At 41.7% G+C, this 16577-nt stretch overlaps 1 protein-coding gene across 1 annotated transcript in view; it reads left to right on the top strand.

Annotated features, from left to right (window-relative positions):
• Cpne4 (copine 4) overlaps nucleotides 1–16577 on the top strand; it is a 433114-nt gene that overhangs the window by 119433 nt on the left and 297104 nt on the right. Inside the window, exon 2 of the mRNA XM_051140534.1 lies at nucleotides 1882–2062. Coding sequence (XP_050996491.1) covers nucleotides 1882–2062 — 181 coding nt within the window. The remainder of the gene's footprint in view (nucleotides 1–1881; nucleotides 2063–16577) is intronic.

A 16577-nucleotide genomic window follows, 5' to 3' on the forward strand; every position in this document is an offset into this window, starting at 1 on the left:
TGTGTGTTGTTGGCCGGGAGAGAGAAAGCCGGCACTGAAGCTCCAGCCCTGCCATTAGAATAATTATGCAATGTGGGCAAGCAGCCAATCCTCTTTGGGATCGGTTTTCTAATATATAAAAAAACAAATGTCCCAAAGTCTTCGTTAATAGTCAGTTGGTACAAGACAGAGTTGCTCTTATTCTTGAACTAATTTCCCAACATGTTTTTAAAAAGGGGGGGCATGGTAATTCCCCCCAATCACAAATGCACCCTTAACCTGACATTTCAGAGATGGTGTTGGCACATATTTGATGACTGTGTAGTAAAATATTTCAGCCTTTGTTGACCCTGCAGTCTCTATTTTGGCTGCTCTAGTTCAGCCACTGGAGTAAAAGTAGCCGCAGATAATAAGAAAGTAAATGTGTACACCTGGCTCTCACTCAAACTCCACTGGTGTGTGTTTGTGTGCCCTTGTCTTCTCTATACAAGTGGTGTGTGTGTGTGTGTGTGTGTGTGTGTGTGTGTCTGTGTGTCTGTGTGCACCTTGTGTGTCTGTGTGTGTCTTTGTGTGTGTGCACACACATGTGCTTAAGGCTGAGGTGTAATCAGCACCCAGTGAAAGAGGTGGCAGATTGTGTCCATTTGAACTATTAGGGCAATAGCAATAGGGGGAAACTAAATACTTATGGTGGAAGGGAAGGAGACAGGGAGGACCTGTCCCAACCTTGCCAGAGAATTTTACTGTAAGACGTCAGCTCCACGTGAAGATCAGGAAGCCATTGCTGGTTTTCCTGATGAAACCAGATGCATGGAGCATGCCATGAGACTGAGTTCCCGAGAGTGTCCTCCAGCATCTTCATAGGCCTGCTGTGTTCAGAGGAGGCGAGTATGGGTACCTTTAGCCCGAGCAATGCATAGTGTTACTACTGTGGAAGACATCAAGTTGAATTGGACTGGAACCCATGTTTGACATCTCCAGGGGTTCAGATAAGGGTTTATGGGGTGTTTTGTTTGCTCCTATTTTTGTCTCCTCATTTTCCCCTTTTGATTTTGGGTCCTAATGTGGCAACTGGGAGTCTAGAAGGGAAGAAGAGAGTAATAGACTTAGGTACTTATGCTGGGGTTCCCCTTGGGTGCTAGCTTGCTAAGGGTATCATGGGAAAGTGAGCCAGAGTTTAGAGGTGGGTGGATCCCTTTCAGGCAAGCCAATGGACTTCTCTGATCCATTACATAAAAGGAAGAGAGTTAGAGTCTTAGGAAATTATATATATATGTATCTGAGGGGGCAATGAGATGGTGCAGTGGATGAAGGGACTTGCCGTGCAAGCCAGGTGATCTGAGCTCTTCACAGGCAGAAGAGAACCAACTCCACAAAGTTATCCTCTGGCCTCCACTCATGCTGCCTGGTAGAATTGCACTCATGCTTGCAGACACAAATAGTGTATACCAATAATAATTAAAAATAATAAATGAGATGTGATAAAAATTGATTAGCAAACAGATCAATAAAAAAAAAAAGTCACATAAACCTTAGACTTAATATAAACCTGGATTGCGTTTTGTGGTCTGTTTCACCAGTTCATTAACTTTATTTCACAGATTAAAATTTTCACTATGCAAATGATACGAGGAAACAGTGTTTTTAGCCAAGTGGGCCAGCATCTGTTCGGGAAGCTTTATTTTGGTGGCATGGGGGTGGGGGTTGTTTGTTCCTGCATCACTGAAACTGCTAGTCAGTTGGAAAGTGAAACAATAAAAACTTTCAGCATTCAAATCTGTGCGCTGAACACACCGATTTGTTGGGGAGCGGAGTGGGGTGGGGTGGGGGGCTTTCTCCTTTGAAAAGTATTGCAATGACTGGCACATCATTTATTTTCCTTCTTTTTATTTCCTAACACAGAATGAAGAAGATGAGCAACATTTATGAGTCAGCTGCCAACACGCTGGGCATCTTCAACAGCCCTTGTTTGACCAAAGTCGAGCTGCGTGTGGCGTGCAAAGGCATCTCTGACAGAGATGCTCTGTCCAAGCCGGACCCTTGCGTCGTCCTCAAGATGCAGTCCCACGGGCAGTGGTTTGAGGTAGGCTTGCCTGCAAGCCAGACAGAAGCCTGGCTGAAGGACCCATCTAATTACAAACAAAACAAATCGAAACATTTCCTTTCTTGAGCTAGTTTATTCAAAAAGAGAGAGAAAAAGTTCCAGAAATGTTTAAATAGAATCATGTTTCTATTTATCCTGTGATGTTTTGATTCTGTGATATTCTGGCAATTTGTGAGTCTGGAATTTTCAGGATGGTTTTGATAATTACTGAGAGGTGACTAGAATGTATGTACTCTGTCCTTTACCCAGCCATTGGCAAAATGTTAACAGGTCAGAAACAGACCTGCATCCAGAACCTAGGCTGGGGCTGGGGTGATAGGATGGGTGCTGCAAAGCCTGCCTCCACAGAGCCAAGGTAGAATTCAGATTAGCTTCATTAATAACCACCAGGCTCCTGGGCAGAATAGGAGGGAGGTTCTTGTTCTGAGGGGACACAGTTGGGGGGTTGGGAGAGAAGTGACAGCTCATATGGAGTTAGTACAGGGTATAAGGTCTTTATAGACTGAAAGAGGACTCTAGGGTAACTGGTGAGCAAGCCACTCCTGTGAAATCCCCGGACCTTGCTCGTGTTGTGCAGTCTGAGGACAAGCTCTAGACCTGGGAGCTAAGCTGGGGTCCAGGGATGTTGGTCAGGATGAGCTAAGACTAGAGGCCAGTCCTCTGATGAAACTGTGAACAGAATGGTAGGACAGGAGTTGAGTTGGGTCACGTCACAGGTGTCTGAGGGACAGCACAAGTTTTAGGGAGCACTTTGGATCGCAGAGCCATGTGGAATCACTTCAAGTCCTTCGGCTTTGTGGTTCTGTGTTGGTTGATGACTAGAAAAAGAAAAGCCTGTGTGTAGAGATCCTGAGAGGATGTCCAGTGAAGAGACATATTGGGGTGATGGACATGAGAGGAAAAAGGAGGAAACTGTGGGCCTACATGTTCGTGGTGTTGGAAGGAAGCAAGCTGTGGAAAACTCTAGAGCCCCATGGATCCCTGGGTAATGGTGTGAATGCAATGGTATTGCTACAAATTAAACTTCAAAGAGTGGTAATTCCCACTTTGTCAAGAGAGGATTTGATGTTTATTTTATTTATTCGGGGAAAGATTTCATCTTTTGGTTTGTTTGTTTGTCTCTTAAACACTAGCTAATAGCTGACCCAGGGAGGAATCCTATAGGGCAAAGCATTGGTGGTCTCTACATCCCCTGGACCAGCTTGGCTAGAAGCTATACTGATAAATGCTCATGTAGACTTGATGGCACTTGGGGAAGGGCAGAGGTGACTGCCATACAGGGGATGGATGCATCATGCAGTATTTGTGGTTTCAAGTGAATCTTAAAACAATGTGAGCTATATTTTATCAGTTACTTATCAAAGGCTATAATTGAACTGATATAATAACTTCAGGTTCTGAATGAAAGAAAAATAAAGACAGGAAGAGTATGGCTTTGTTTACTATTGTTCCGTGTATAGAAGCCAATATTTAAATCCAGGCAGCTCTGCAGCCTGATGTTTTTATTGCTGTTTTAGACTTACTGTAGCAACTGGTATAGTGTTTGAAATTTTATTTGGAAATACTGCAGGCTGGGTTAATATCGATGGATTTTTATTGCCATTGTTGCTTATTTAGAAATCAAAATATTGCATCTAGGCACATGTTTTAAATAAGTATTTTTTCCTATATTTTTTAGTTAATGATTAAAATAAGGATATCATTATGTCATTTTCATATACATGAAATACATATTTATACATTATATACAATATAATATATAATACATATAGTATTATATTATATATTTAAATATATATTTATATTATAATAAATATATATTTCATATATGTATGTTCTATTGCTATGAAGAGATACCATGACTGTGACAACTCTTATAAAAGAAAGGATTTAATTAGGGCTTACTTACATTTAGAGGTTTAGTCTATTATCATCATGGTGGGAAGCATGGTGGTGTGCAGGCAGACATGGTACTGGAGAGGTACTTGAGAGTTCTATATTTGGATCCGCAGGCAAAGGGAGGAATGCAAGACACTGAGCCTTACATGGGCATTTAAACCCCAAAGCCCACTCCCAGTGATAAATGTCCTCCAACAAGGCCACACCTACTCCAACAAGGCTACACCCTCTGCAAAAAGGCCACACTTCTTAATTTCTGTCAAGTAGTGCCACTCCCTAAACACCAAGCATTCAACTCCATGAGCCTATAGGGGCCATTCTTATTTAAACTCCATGAGCCTATAGGGGCCATTCTTATTCAAACTCCATGAGCCTATAGGGGCCATTCTTATTCAAACTCCATGAGCCTATAGGGGCCATTCTTATTCAAACCACTCCCTTCCGAGTGTCCCACAAGGTCCTCTCTAGTCCCTCTGCCCCAATTCTTATGGTCCTCTTTTCCCCCCAGATAGTGGTGTCTCTGTGTGTATTCAATTGAAAACATGCTGTCTGGGTCAGGGCTCTCTAGAGGGACAGAAAACAACAGGATGAATATGTATTAAAAAGAGAGTTTAGATTGGCTTACATAGTATCTGTGATCTGGGTCATCTGACAATGGCAGTCTTCACACTGGAGAAAGGCTGAGGGCACAGGATTGCTCTGTTTGGCAACCTCAATCTTGGCAGCCCCAATCTGGATGCTGAAAGCCCGATCTTGGAGAGTCACTGGCCCAGGTCCGCACTGGAAGGCCAATGAATCTAGGTTCCAAAGTCAGCTGAAGATGACAGCACAGCAATAGAACAGAGGTTTCCATAGTGGCTTTAGGAGTGAAGGTAGGCAGATGAAAACAAAAACAAAAAGAAAAACAGAAACAAAAAAATCAAAATCTTGCCTTCAGATCTCTTTTTTTTTGTTTGTTTGTTTTTCTTTTTTAAAAAATATATTATTAATTTATTCATATTACATTTCAATTGTTATCCCATCCCTTGTATCCTCCCATTCCTCCCTCCGTCCCACTTTTCCCCTACTCCCCTCCCCTATGACTGTGACTAAGGGGGACCTCCTCCCCCTGTATATGCTCATAGGGTATCAAGTAACCTGCTATCCTTCCTCTGAGTGTCACCAGGCCTCCCGATCCAGGGGACATGGTCAAATATGGGGCATCAGAGTTTGTGTGAATGTCAGTCCCCACTCTCCACTCAATTGTGGAGAATGGCCTGTCCATTGGCTAGATCTGGGTAGGGGTTCAAAGTTTACTGCATGTATTATCCTTGGCTGGTGCCATAGTTTGAGCAGGACCCCTAGGCCCAGATCTGCCCATTATAATGTTCTTCTGGTAGGTTTTTAGGACCCTCTGGATCCTTCTATTTCCCTATTCTCTCACCTAAAGTCTCAATAGGATGTCCTCCCCTCTGACCCACTTTCCTGGTAAGTGAAGACTTTCATAGGACATGCCCCTTGGGCTAGTGTCCAGATATAAGTGAGTATATACCATTTGACTCTTTCTACTTCTGGGTTAACTCATTCATTATGATCATTTCTAGTTCAGTCCATTTGTCCACAAATTTTGGGAATTCCTTGTTTTTAATAGCTGAGTCATATTCCATAGTGTACAGGTTTCACAGGGCTGGCAGGATCTCCCACGCTCTTGGGAGAGGCTAGACACCCCTGTGGTGTCTAGACGCTGAGCTAAAAGGCAAAACAAATCTCTTTCTTATCTGGGCTACTACTGCAGTATACTGCCACGCCTGGGGGAGGGACTTTCTCCCTCAGTAAATCCTTGCAGGAAACACCTGCCCTGTGTCTCTTTAGTTAAACCCCAATCAAACCATTTGCATCTTAGGACCTGCCCTACAGAGTTCCCTCCTTCCTCATCTGTTTATAAAGAGCTAGGACCGCCTTCCCTTTCCTGGTAAAAGGGAATATCATAAAATTTGAGAGGCAACATGCCTACTCTTGGAAGCCTATGATAGCAACCATTGCTCTGAAAGGGACTATTGATAGCTGTTTATGAGTAGATGGGTTCAGGTGAGGGGACACATGCTGGCATGCCTGGAAATCCTAAATTATTACATTTTAAGCGTGACGCCTTCATTCACTGGGGTTTTGTGTGTCATGGCAAATTTTCTCCTTCTAAGCAAAGACACTGTAGACTTTGTTGATAAACCTTTTAAAAAATAAATCTGAGCCAAACAGCATTGAATGGAATGAGTACAGGAGGCAAAAGTCCCTTTTTGAAAGTTAACAGAGAGTAGATTGTTTTCTAGAACGCCTTTTACACTATTTAATGGTTATTAACTCTTGTACATATTGCTTTTTTTGTTTTGTTCTCTTCTGTCATCCTTTTGTTTGTTTTTCAAGACACAGGGTTTCTCTGTGTGTAGCCCCGGTTGTCCTTGAACTCCATTTGTAGACCGAGGTGGCCTTGAACTCACAGAGGTCCATGCGTGCCTCTGCCTCCCAAGTGCTGGGATTAAAAGCTTGGGCCACCATACCCGGCTTAAACCTTACCTTTTTCTAACTTCATTTTAAGTAGTTGTCTATTTAGTGTGTGTTGAAGATGAGTGGGTGTGTGTGCCACAGTGCGTGTGTGTGAGGTCAGAGGACAACTTGCAGAAGGTAATCCTCATGTTGTACCATGTGGGTTCTGGTTTGTTGAAGCCAAGTTGTCCTCTTCATGACAGTAGCCTTTACCCTATGTGCCATCTCACAGGCTCTATTTTAACATGATTCTTACACATGTAAAATGTTATTTTCTGATTTTATTGCCCAGCAGTATATCCATTTTCCACGTTACTCTAATTTTGATAAAATGTAAATTTCAAGTTGTATAATACCTTATCAGATAGATTTTTTTACTTGAACTGCTGTTCTATTTCTTAACTGTGAAACTGTCTTTTAAAATGCCTTAATTTAGGTAATAGCAGGCTGAACATCTTTGTGCACAAAAATTTTTTTTTTAGTTATTTTTGGATGGGTTCCTAGAAGAGAGACTGTCAAAATAGAACTAGTGGGATGCAGGCTAGGATGTTTTATTTTGGTTTTTTTTGTTTTGTTTTGTTTTTTGTTTTTGTTTTTTTTTTTTTGAGAGCTTCCCACATGGGTGTTGCTCTTGCATCACTTCCGCTCCTTCCATGTCTCTTCCTCCCTCCTCAATTCATTAACCTCTTCTTCACTACTGTGACACACGCTCGTGTGTGTGTGTGTGTGTGTGTGTGTGTGTGTGTGTGTGTGTGTGTGTTTAAACTTTCAATAAGTCTTTTATAGTGCCTGATGCACTTTACTGACATAGCTTTATTGAAGAAAGAGAAAACTTGCAACTTGGATGTACTTTGCAAACAGTGAGTTTTAGACCACACTCAGTTTCCTTAACTTTGGGCCATACCCATTATCATAATCTCTAGTGTACCCTCTCACAGGCACACAAAGATGAAAGTGTATGGTTAATGAGAATGTAGAGCTTTGCACTTGTCTCCTGTGAGTCCCAATGCATTCATTAACTCCTAGAACCAGACATCTTAACCAGGTGTGATAAATGAAAGCTTCCTAGAGAACTGAGAGGCAGACACTTGTGACCCGAAGGCTTTCCCTCTGCTGGAATGTAGGCTCTCCTCCATGGCTGTGTTGGATGTTTTCCAGGGAGCAGAGCCAAACTGATGGTTGTGTGGCCTTGGGCCCAGATCCTAAGAGTGCCATCCTGGGGAAACCCAAATTGCCTTGCAGACTTTGAAGATGTTGCTTCAACCACTGCTCCTCCTACTTTCAGACTCAATTTTAAGACATGATTATTGGGCTCATAGGACATGCTGAGCAGCTCAGGGATAATCAGCCTTGGATCAATTCCATGTTAAAAATATGTGTCAGTGAATCCTGGGCCTTGGTACATTATCCAGGAGTAACAATTAGTAATAATTGTGATTATTATATTTAACACATTACCAATGAACTGACATAAGGTTATTAATAATGATATTATATGCATGTTGCTAGCCCTTTATAGTCTCAGTCCCTGCTTACACTTTAAATTTAATTTAATGAAAATTTACAATTTTAATTTTAATCTTCTCGTTCCAGTCCTGTGGAAAGGCATCATAGACATTCAAATTAACCACGGCGTGTATTGATCATGATGAGGAAAGAACGATGCACGTCCCCAGTGTGTCATTGTTAAGCAGCATTCACTCTTATAGACAGAGGGTTGGAGGCTCAGACAGAGAAAGAGCTCAAAGAGTTCTTTATTTAGATTTGTTCTTATTCCTAAATGTGTAGTGGGGTACAGTGGGGTGATACTAAAAATCAACCAGTAGCCCACTGCTCTTCCCAATGAAGCAAGGATGGAGACGTATCTGTGCGCACTGTCCCCTGACACAGCCAGGAGAGTTCCTTTTTAGAGACTTCCACTGAAGCAAACCCAGGATTCCTGGCTTCAATGCAGAAAAGAATTTCAGGATGAGCCACTGTAACACACAGTTGGAGTTTATTAAAAGGGGTACACACAAGGGTTAGGGGAAAAGAAACGCTGGGAGAGGAGTAAGACACAGCTAAGTGAACGGATGGGAGCTTCTCACACAAGAATGGCGCTTTCTTATCTTTATAGTAGCCATGTGTACCATTTTGGTGTCATTTGACGTTATTAACATCAAAGGCCAGTCAAGAAGCCTTGTTGTTTTAAAATTATCTGTATTATTAGTAGGCCTGGCTAACGATCAATCAAGACACTGACCCTTGTTATATTTTAAAAATAGCCTTAGTTAACCTGGGGCAGGGCAGACATTAATCCTCTAAACTACTTCCCATAATGATATATGATATCTGCCCCTGTCTCACGCCATCTGCTTCTACCGGTTTCTATCAAGCTGCCTCCCATCCATAATCCCAAACACTTCTTCATCCACGCTGGCCACGTGCTTCTCTAAGCCATGGCTGCGGCCTTCCTTTCCTCCTTGGGTCTTTCTCCTTCCTCTTCATGGCGGTCTTTTCTCTTATTTCCAGGATTCCTCTTCCCATCCCCCCCCCCACCCTCTCTAAGCCCAGGTACCCTAGCCACACCTCTATCTCCTCTTCCCTGCCCAGGTGGGATGGCTTTTTTTTATTAATTAGCATCAAAATACATCAGACCATCCCCCACCAAAACCTAAATGAGATCACAAGGTGGTTTTTGATGGGCACCCGATGGGACTAAGGTGGGGAGGGTCAAACTCTAGAGCACAGAATTACAGGAAGGTAGGACATCATCATCGTAAGCAAGGTTGATAGCCTTGTCTGTGAGAATCCTAGAGAATGTGTTGGAGAGGGGTGAGTTCATACTCATCAGTCCTTATGCCTAGTTCATAGCAATTCTAACATAAAGTATCTATATGTGAACGGTATATTGTCTGTCTTGGCAATTTTTACAGCACATGTTAGTTGTGGTGGAATTCTTGATTCTCAGATGATGAGACACCTCAGCCAGACTCCTGGGGGAAAGGCTCATTTCCCTTCCCACATCCATGTAATGTTTCCCATCTTTCTAAGCTGCCTCAGCTCCACTATTTCTCATCTTCCTTTTTCCTTCCTTACTCTACTCTCTCCAGATGTAGGCTTTGATCCCCATATGCTGTACTGTCCCTGTCAGGAATACAGAAGAAGATATGCATATATATGCATGTATGTATATATATATATAAATATATCATATATGTTTATATATGTTCACATGTGTCCCAGAGAAGTAGGCTATGGATGTCTTTAACAGTCTCTTGTTGGATGGTGCGTGTAGAAATGAGCTCCGTGGTACACGGCTTTTTTGTGATTAGAGTGATTATGAACCATGACCCTTCTGTAAACAGAGCTATGGTGACAGACTCCAGAAAGAGTAGTTTTGAGACCTAACTTTTTAAAAATAGAGTTTAGTGAGCCAGTTCGCATATAAAGCACATCTTTTTTCGGCGTTGTGCTGAGTAAAGTTTGAAAAATGTGTGCACTAATGAAAACATCATTCCAACTAAGATATAGAAGGTTCCCTAAAGTATTCAAAAGTTCTAAATCAGAACATGTACATCTTGCTTAATCTTTTCAAGGCCAACTTTATTAATGTTTATTACACAAAACTGCATATCGTCAATGTATATACTTTGTTAAGTTTAGACATGTATATGTACACATGCCAATATCTTTATGATCCAGCTAACAAATATATTTATAACCTTTTTATGCTTCCATATGGCCCTTTGGCTTTGTTTGTTGTTCATGATGGCAAAGATACTTAATGTGAGGTTCGTTTTCTTGACAAAATGTTATAAACACTATTACTGCTAACCACAGGCACTAGGTGACAATGCTCACCTCTGGAGCAACTTAAACAAAAATTCAGCATATCTTCTCTGTGTACCCTAATAATTGGCATGCCAGTGTCCTTTTCTATACCTTCGACTACATTAAGCCCTCACCTAAGAGGAATCACGCAAGGTTTCTTCTGTTACTGACTTATTTTACTTAGCCTAGTGTTGTCCTGGTCCATGTCTGGACCTCAAATAGTAAAAATGTCTTCCCTTTTAAAGCGGAGTGATATTTATGTTTACACTATGCTGTCTGCTCATTCATCTGTGAGAGTATATATATATATAGAGAGAGATGTTTCCATGCCCAGTATCATGAATAGGCTAGAATACACACAGGAGTGGAGAGATCTCTGGGATGCTTGGAAGAAATAGCCAGGAGTGTATTTCGTGGATCATCTGGTAGTTCTATTTTCAGAATTTAAACTCTGTATTCTTGGCGCCCCCTCTCCCGCCAGTGGCTGTTGCCTTTTCTATCCCTAACAACAGCATACAGAGACTCCGATTCTCCCCAACTTTATCATCACCTTGGTGTCTTTTTTTTTTTTTTTTTAAATAATAGTTATCCTTCCCGGTGTGATGTGATATCTCACTTAGTATCGATTGTCATTCCCTCATGATTACTGATATTGAATACTTTTTCATGTGCCTCTTGAACATTTTTATATCAGCTTCTAAGAACTGTCAATTCATGTACATTATTTATTTTTAAATTACACTAATTTTTCCATTATTTTGTTTAGCCACTTAGTTTAGGAATCCCCAATATATTTTGGAAATTAATTCCTTGCTGGGTAAGTGGCATGCAAATATCTTCTCCCATCCTATAAGTTGTCTTTTCCCTCTGCCATATAACAGCATTTTAGTTTGCCACAGTGCCACTCATCTCATTTTTCTTTGGTTGTTTTTGCAACTGGTGTCAAAGCCAAGACACATCCTTGCTCAGGTTAATGTCAAAAAGTATTCCCTCCTATGTTTCTTCTAGAAACTGCTAGTTTGGGGTCTTATTCCATTATGAGTTGGTTAGTGTCGCAGTGTGAGATAAGGATCCAGTTTCATCCTGCTGTAGATGCCCAGTTTTCCCGACATCATTTGTTGACAGGGCTATGCTTTCCCATTGTTTGGCCCCTTGTCAATGAACAGTTCACCAACACAAATGCTTAAATTTTTACTACATTTCATTCCACTGATTCTCACTAGGACGTTGCAGTTAACGGACAGGAATTCAAGGTTACATTGCTGAGATATATTAAGCTGTTAAGCATAGTGGAATTCCATGTGGGATTTTGGTTTAGAGGGAGATGGTATGACTCCCTTTCTAAAGTGGCATTGGAGTACTCCAGAAAGAATACCAGAGGAAGGAACTTGGACTCGGAGTGAATCTTCTTCACAGTTCAACTATTTATGGCATGGGCCACTGGACTTCAAGGAATTCTAGAAGCCTTGCTTGATCTGTGGGTAGTATGAAATGAGCAGAATTCTGCCACAGGCTCACTGTGTGACCTTGGAAAAGTCCCCCCATCCCCCGAGCTTCTCATATGACCTGATCTCTAACTGACTGGCAAGATAACGAAGCAGCTGAAGGTGGAGTCTGGAATCAGATCGCTTCAATTTTCCATATGAGCTTATGCAAATTCACCGTTTACCCTGGGCCTGCAGTTTTTGTTTGTTTGTTTGTTTGTTTTTTAATCATCTATACAATGATAGAAATAGTAAGGTTTACTGTAAGGATGAAAAGCAATAGTGCTTAAGAATTGCTTAATATAGTATCTGGTACATACTGGGCACTTGATAAATTTTAGACACTACTCTGTTTAATGGAGATAATTCATGAAGACTAATATCATATGACAACTAATACCACAGATCCATTGGTGCTCACTATGTATGTATGTATGTATGTGTGTATGTATGTATGTATGTGTGTGTGTATGTATGTATGTGTGTATATGTATCTGTGTGTGTATATGTATCTATATTTGTATAGATATATGAAAATACTTACCACGTCATGCTCACACCTAGATGTGTTTAATGGCAGAGGCAACATTTTGATCTGCTGCCCAGCCCAAGGATTCTTGGTCCTATTGTCTGTGTAAAGTAAGAGAGCCTTCCATAAGAAGATTTAACAGGTCTGTTCGTTTCCACCACATGAATAACCACCTGATTGATGTGTTTTGGCTGCCGATGGGGAATTATCTGACTCTCCTTATCCCCTCCACTTTCTGCATTTGGAAGACGAATCACTGTGGCGAGAGTTCACTCAGCTGGTCTGCGTTCTCTAATCTGTAAGCTTGGAATCTCAGAGAGGCCACACTGATAACCTCCCTTCTCGTTTCTGCTTTTTTTTTTTTTTTTTTTTTTTCCAACATGGTCCTCAACGGTCTGACAGACTTAGAAGTGACAAGAAAATTTCTCGTCATCTGGAGGCTCCAGATGTTCTTGGGGTCAGTGTATAGGCTAATTAAATATTTTATCTTGTCAGAAGCCTGGGAATCTTCAACTCCCTATCTCGGATCCTACTTTCAAAGACTTGAATTTTGAGAGCTCCTTCTCATGTGGGGACTTAGTCTCAAACCTTTCCCTCTTGAGGACACAGACAAGTTCTTGGTGCAGGATCACAGCTCAGAACTGGGTATCAAAGGAGGAGCGACACTCTTTCCCCCACTTTGCTCAACATTAGCCTTTTCAAAACAGTTTCTAAGCCACGGGGTGGCTGTGGTGTAAGGAATTTATTTTAGCCTTTATCTACTGAAGGCTTCCTTCCTCTGGCTTCTTCCAGTCGCTCCTGCTGTGTAGCACGTACCCAGAGTCGAAGCAGCTTAAACCAACTCATCGCTACCCTAAGAGGAGGTCAGATGAGACACAAGTGGGACGGGTCACTCCTGATCCACAGTGGCTAGAACGGCTGCGGGGAAGACTGGAAGGGCTAGGCATGACTTAATGGTCGGTGACTCAAATGATCTACAAGTGTCTTCACAGCACGGGCTCTCGCTAACAGATAAGAAGCTTTTACGTGGACTTCCACTCGGGACAGTCCAGGATAAGGGTGTGGACCCCCTTTGAAATGGGAAATGCTAACTCTTCCCACTCAGTGAAGCCCTGAACTATATCTGGCTGCATCAGTTGTCTGAGGAGCTTGTCTTATTATCACGTGAAGCACATGTGCTTTGAAGTGTGAGGGTACGGGGAATATAGTCATTCTAAGAGCCCACTTCCTGTTCAGAGAGCTCTTTTAGGACCTCGAATGAGTATAGAGTTTGTGAAAGGAAGCACATTCTATCCTGAATATTCGACATAGGCCATGGATAGCTTCGAGGAGCGTGACAGGAAGGAGATACGGATTAGAGTCTTTGTCCTGCTTTTAAGAACATGTACATATGTGTTACCACTACTAGGTATAAGAAAAGTGAAGAAATAGAAGCAGTTGCTGGGTAGGCTCTTTTACATTCGTTTCCTCCTCAAATCCTCAGACTGACTCTCAAGACTGTAATTTCAGTTACTTGTCACAGATAAGAAAGGTGAGGCTCTGAGACGCCACGGTGACTTCTCCAAGAGCTTGTGCCATTGGAGTGGAGCCTGCTCTCTGGATCCTCTGGCTGCAGTTTCCGAAGCCCAGCCACTCTAGGAGCCCTCCTCTGCTAGTGATCACAATGCTGAGTGAGTTAGTGGCCATGGTGCTCACAATGCTGAGTGAGTTAGTGACCATGGAAACATGACTGAAGCTGCAGCTACTGACCGATTTGATACTTAGTCTTTTTTCTTGTCCACTACATATAGACTACATTGAGATTTTTTGTTGTGGTAGTGGTGGTTGTTGTTTTTCAAACAGGGTTTTCCATGTGTAGCCCTGGCTGTTCTGAAATTTGCTCTGTAGACCAGGCTGGTGTGGAACTTAGAGATCCACCTGCCTCTACCTCCTGAGTGCTGGGATTAAAGACATGCGCCAACACACCCAGTGTATTGAGAATTTAAAACAAATTAAAACTACATATTGCCTCTTGACTATATATTCTGTACAACAACTCAAAGGCATAAAGCAGTTTGTCCTTTGGGTGAGTCATAATTCACCCATCAGTCCACTAATCATATGTGGGTGAATAAAATCTCTCTTTTTGTTTTTTGTTTTGTTTTGTTTTTTTTACATTTGGCGAACATTTATTGAGTTCCTACCACAGCCCAGGGCTGTGGATACAGTAGGGACAACATGGTCTCAACTTTGGTTTTTTTGTTTTGTTTTGGTTTTGGTTTTGGTTTTTTGTTTTGTTTTGTTTTTTTTTGTTTTTGTTTGTTTGTTTTTTTGGCTAGGGAAAACATAAAAATGTGAAATAAACATATAATCTGTTGCCAAAAAAATGATAAGTACTCTGATGAAAAAATAGACCAAGTAAGTAGAGAGTGATCCATGGCTGACTTTAAGATTGTAGTCAGGGAGGAGTTCTCTGAAGAAGAAATAGTCACACAGAAGCCTGGTAGGCAAAGAGTCAGCCACTTGGCTACTAGGATTGGTATTCCGACAGAAGGAAGGACAGAGGCCCTACACAGGCTGTCTGACTACATAAGGGAAGAATCCAAGATTATATCAGATGGGTGCACCATAGATCCACTGTTCAGCCCCGTGCCTAGAGTACTTAAAAGTTTGCTAAGAGTCCAGACCTAATGCCAATCATTCTTTTCATCATCGTCGTCGTCTCTTTCATCACACTCATCCTTGTTGCCATGCAGCAGGGAAGCAAGTGGCTGGAGGACAGCAGGAGAAGAAAAATGACAGGACTTGATCTCGGAGTTGGCGACCAGCCATCAGATCATAAAAAGCCTTGTAGACAATGAAAGAGATTTTGGGAAGATTTTATTCAGTATACAATGAGAGGTCATATGTGTGTGATTTTTTTTTAACCACTTGGGAGATGTAAACAAATATCTTTTCACCCCAGATAGGGCACCGATGTTATAGGCCAAAGAAAAACTTCCGTCCATGTCTTATTTATTGAACTTGCTTATAAGAGATTAGGTGACTCCCAGGCAGCTGCATTACTGGAAAGTCCACCCTGGGATATGGGTCTTTGTCACTTTTCTATTTCTATAAAGGGACAAGGCAAGTTATAAAAGAAAATGTGTACTGGGACTCACAATTCTAGAAGGTGAGAGCCCATGATCATCATGGACAGAGGCCTTGTGAATCCTGCAAGTTTCTTGTTAATCTTATAACATTTTGCTTGAGACTTGTGAGTTGTGTTTACTTGTTGAGCCTCAGCCAAATACTTCAACTTGCTGGAAATAGTTCCACAACACAAACGCAGGGCTTGGAGCAGAAAAATGGCATATACTTTAAGAAATAACACCGCTTGCTTGTGGTTGGCAGGCAGTGCACAAAGACAAATCTGGATGCTGCAGAGGCCTTGGGAGGCCCCTGGATTTGTCCTTCTGAGAATTGTGACAGTATGGATAGGAAGTCGCTGTGGAGAAGTGGAGGGTAGTTGAAAGTGAGCTTCATTTTTAAAGTATCACCTCCCCTTGGCAAGGGGGCCTTGCCAGGCCACAGAGGAAGGGGCTGCAGGCAGTCCAGATAAGACTTGATAGGCTGGGGTCAGATGATAGGGAGGAGGGCTCTCCCTTTCTGAGTACCTGGGCAGGAGTGAGGAAGAGGGTGGGACCAGGAGATTATGAGGGAGGAGACTACAATTGGGATGTCAAGTAAATAAATTAAACATTTTTTTTTAAAAGGGAAAGGAAAAGAAAATAAAAGTAGCCTTTGTACTTGTTGCTGAAGGATAAGAATAACTTAGGAGCTAATCAGGACGCCAGAGTTGTGAGGCTGAGTGCTTGAGTGAAGTGCTGAGGGGAGGAGTCAGTCACTTTTTGGTTTGGAGTTGCATCAAAAACCCTACAGTGAATGTACTTTTTACTGTTGGAAAAAAATACAGCACACTGGTTCAGGTCAAGTCTGGCAGAGATGGTTTGTATTTGAGCTCTTGAGCTAGTTACTGTCTATGAGATCTTGTATAGTTACCTGCACTTTGACATTCATAAATGGAGATAGTAAAATGAACTATATCATACAGTTATTAACTGTTCTTATTATTAATACTTATGAGAGTACATGATTCTCTCTTAGCAGTCATGTCAAATAATATACTCATTTTTTAAAAATTTTAAAAATAATTCCAGTCGCCACTGAAGTGATCATAACAATATATACCTACCAGAAACACTAGTCGCAGGAGGGTAATTTAAAGAAT

Source organism: Acomys russatus, chromosome 32 (assembly GCF_903995435.1).
Source record: "Acomys russatus chromosome 32, mAcoRus1.1, whole genome shotgun sequence".
NCBI lineage: Eukaryota > Metazoa > Chordata > Mammalia > Rodentia > Muridae > Acomys > Acomys russatus.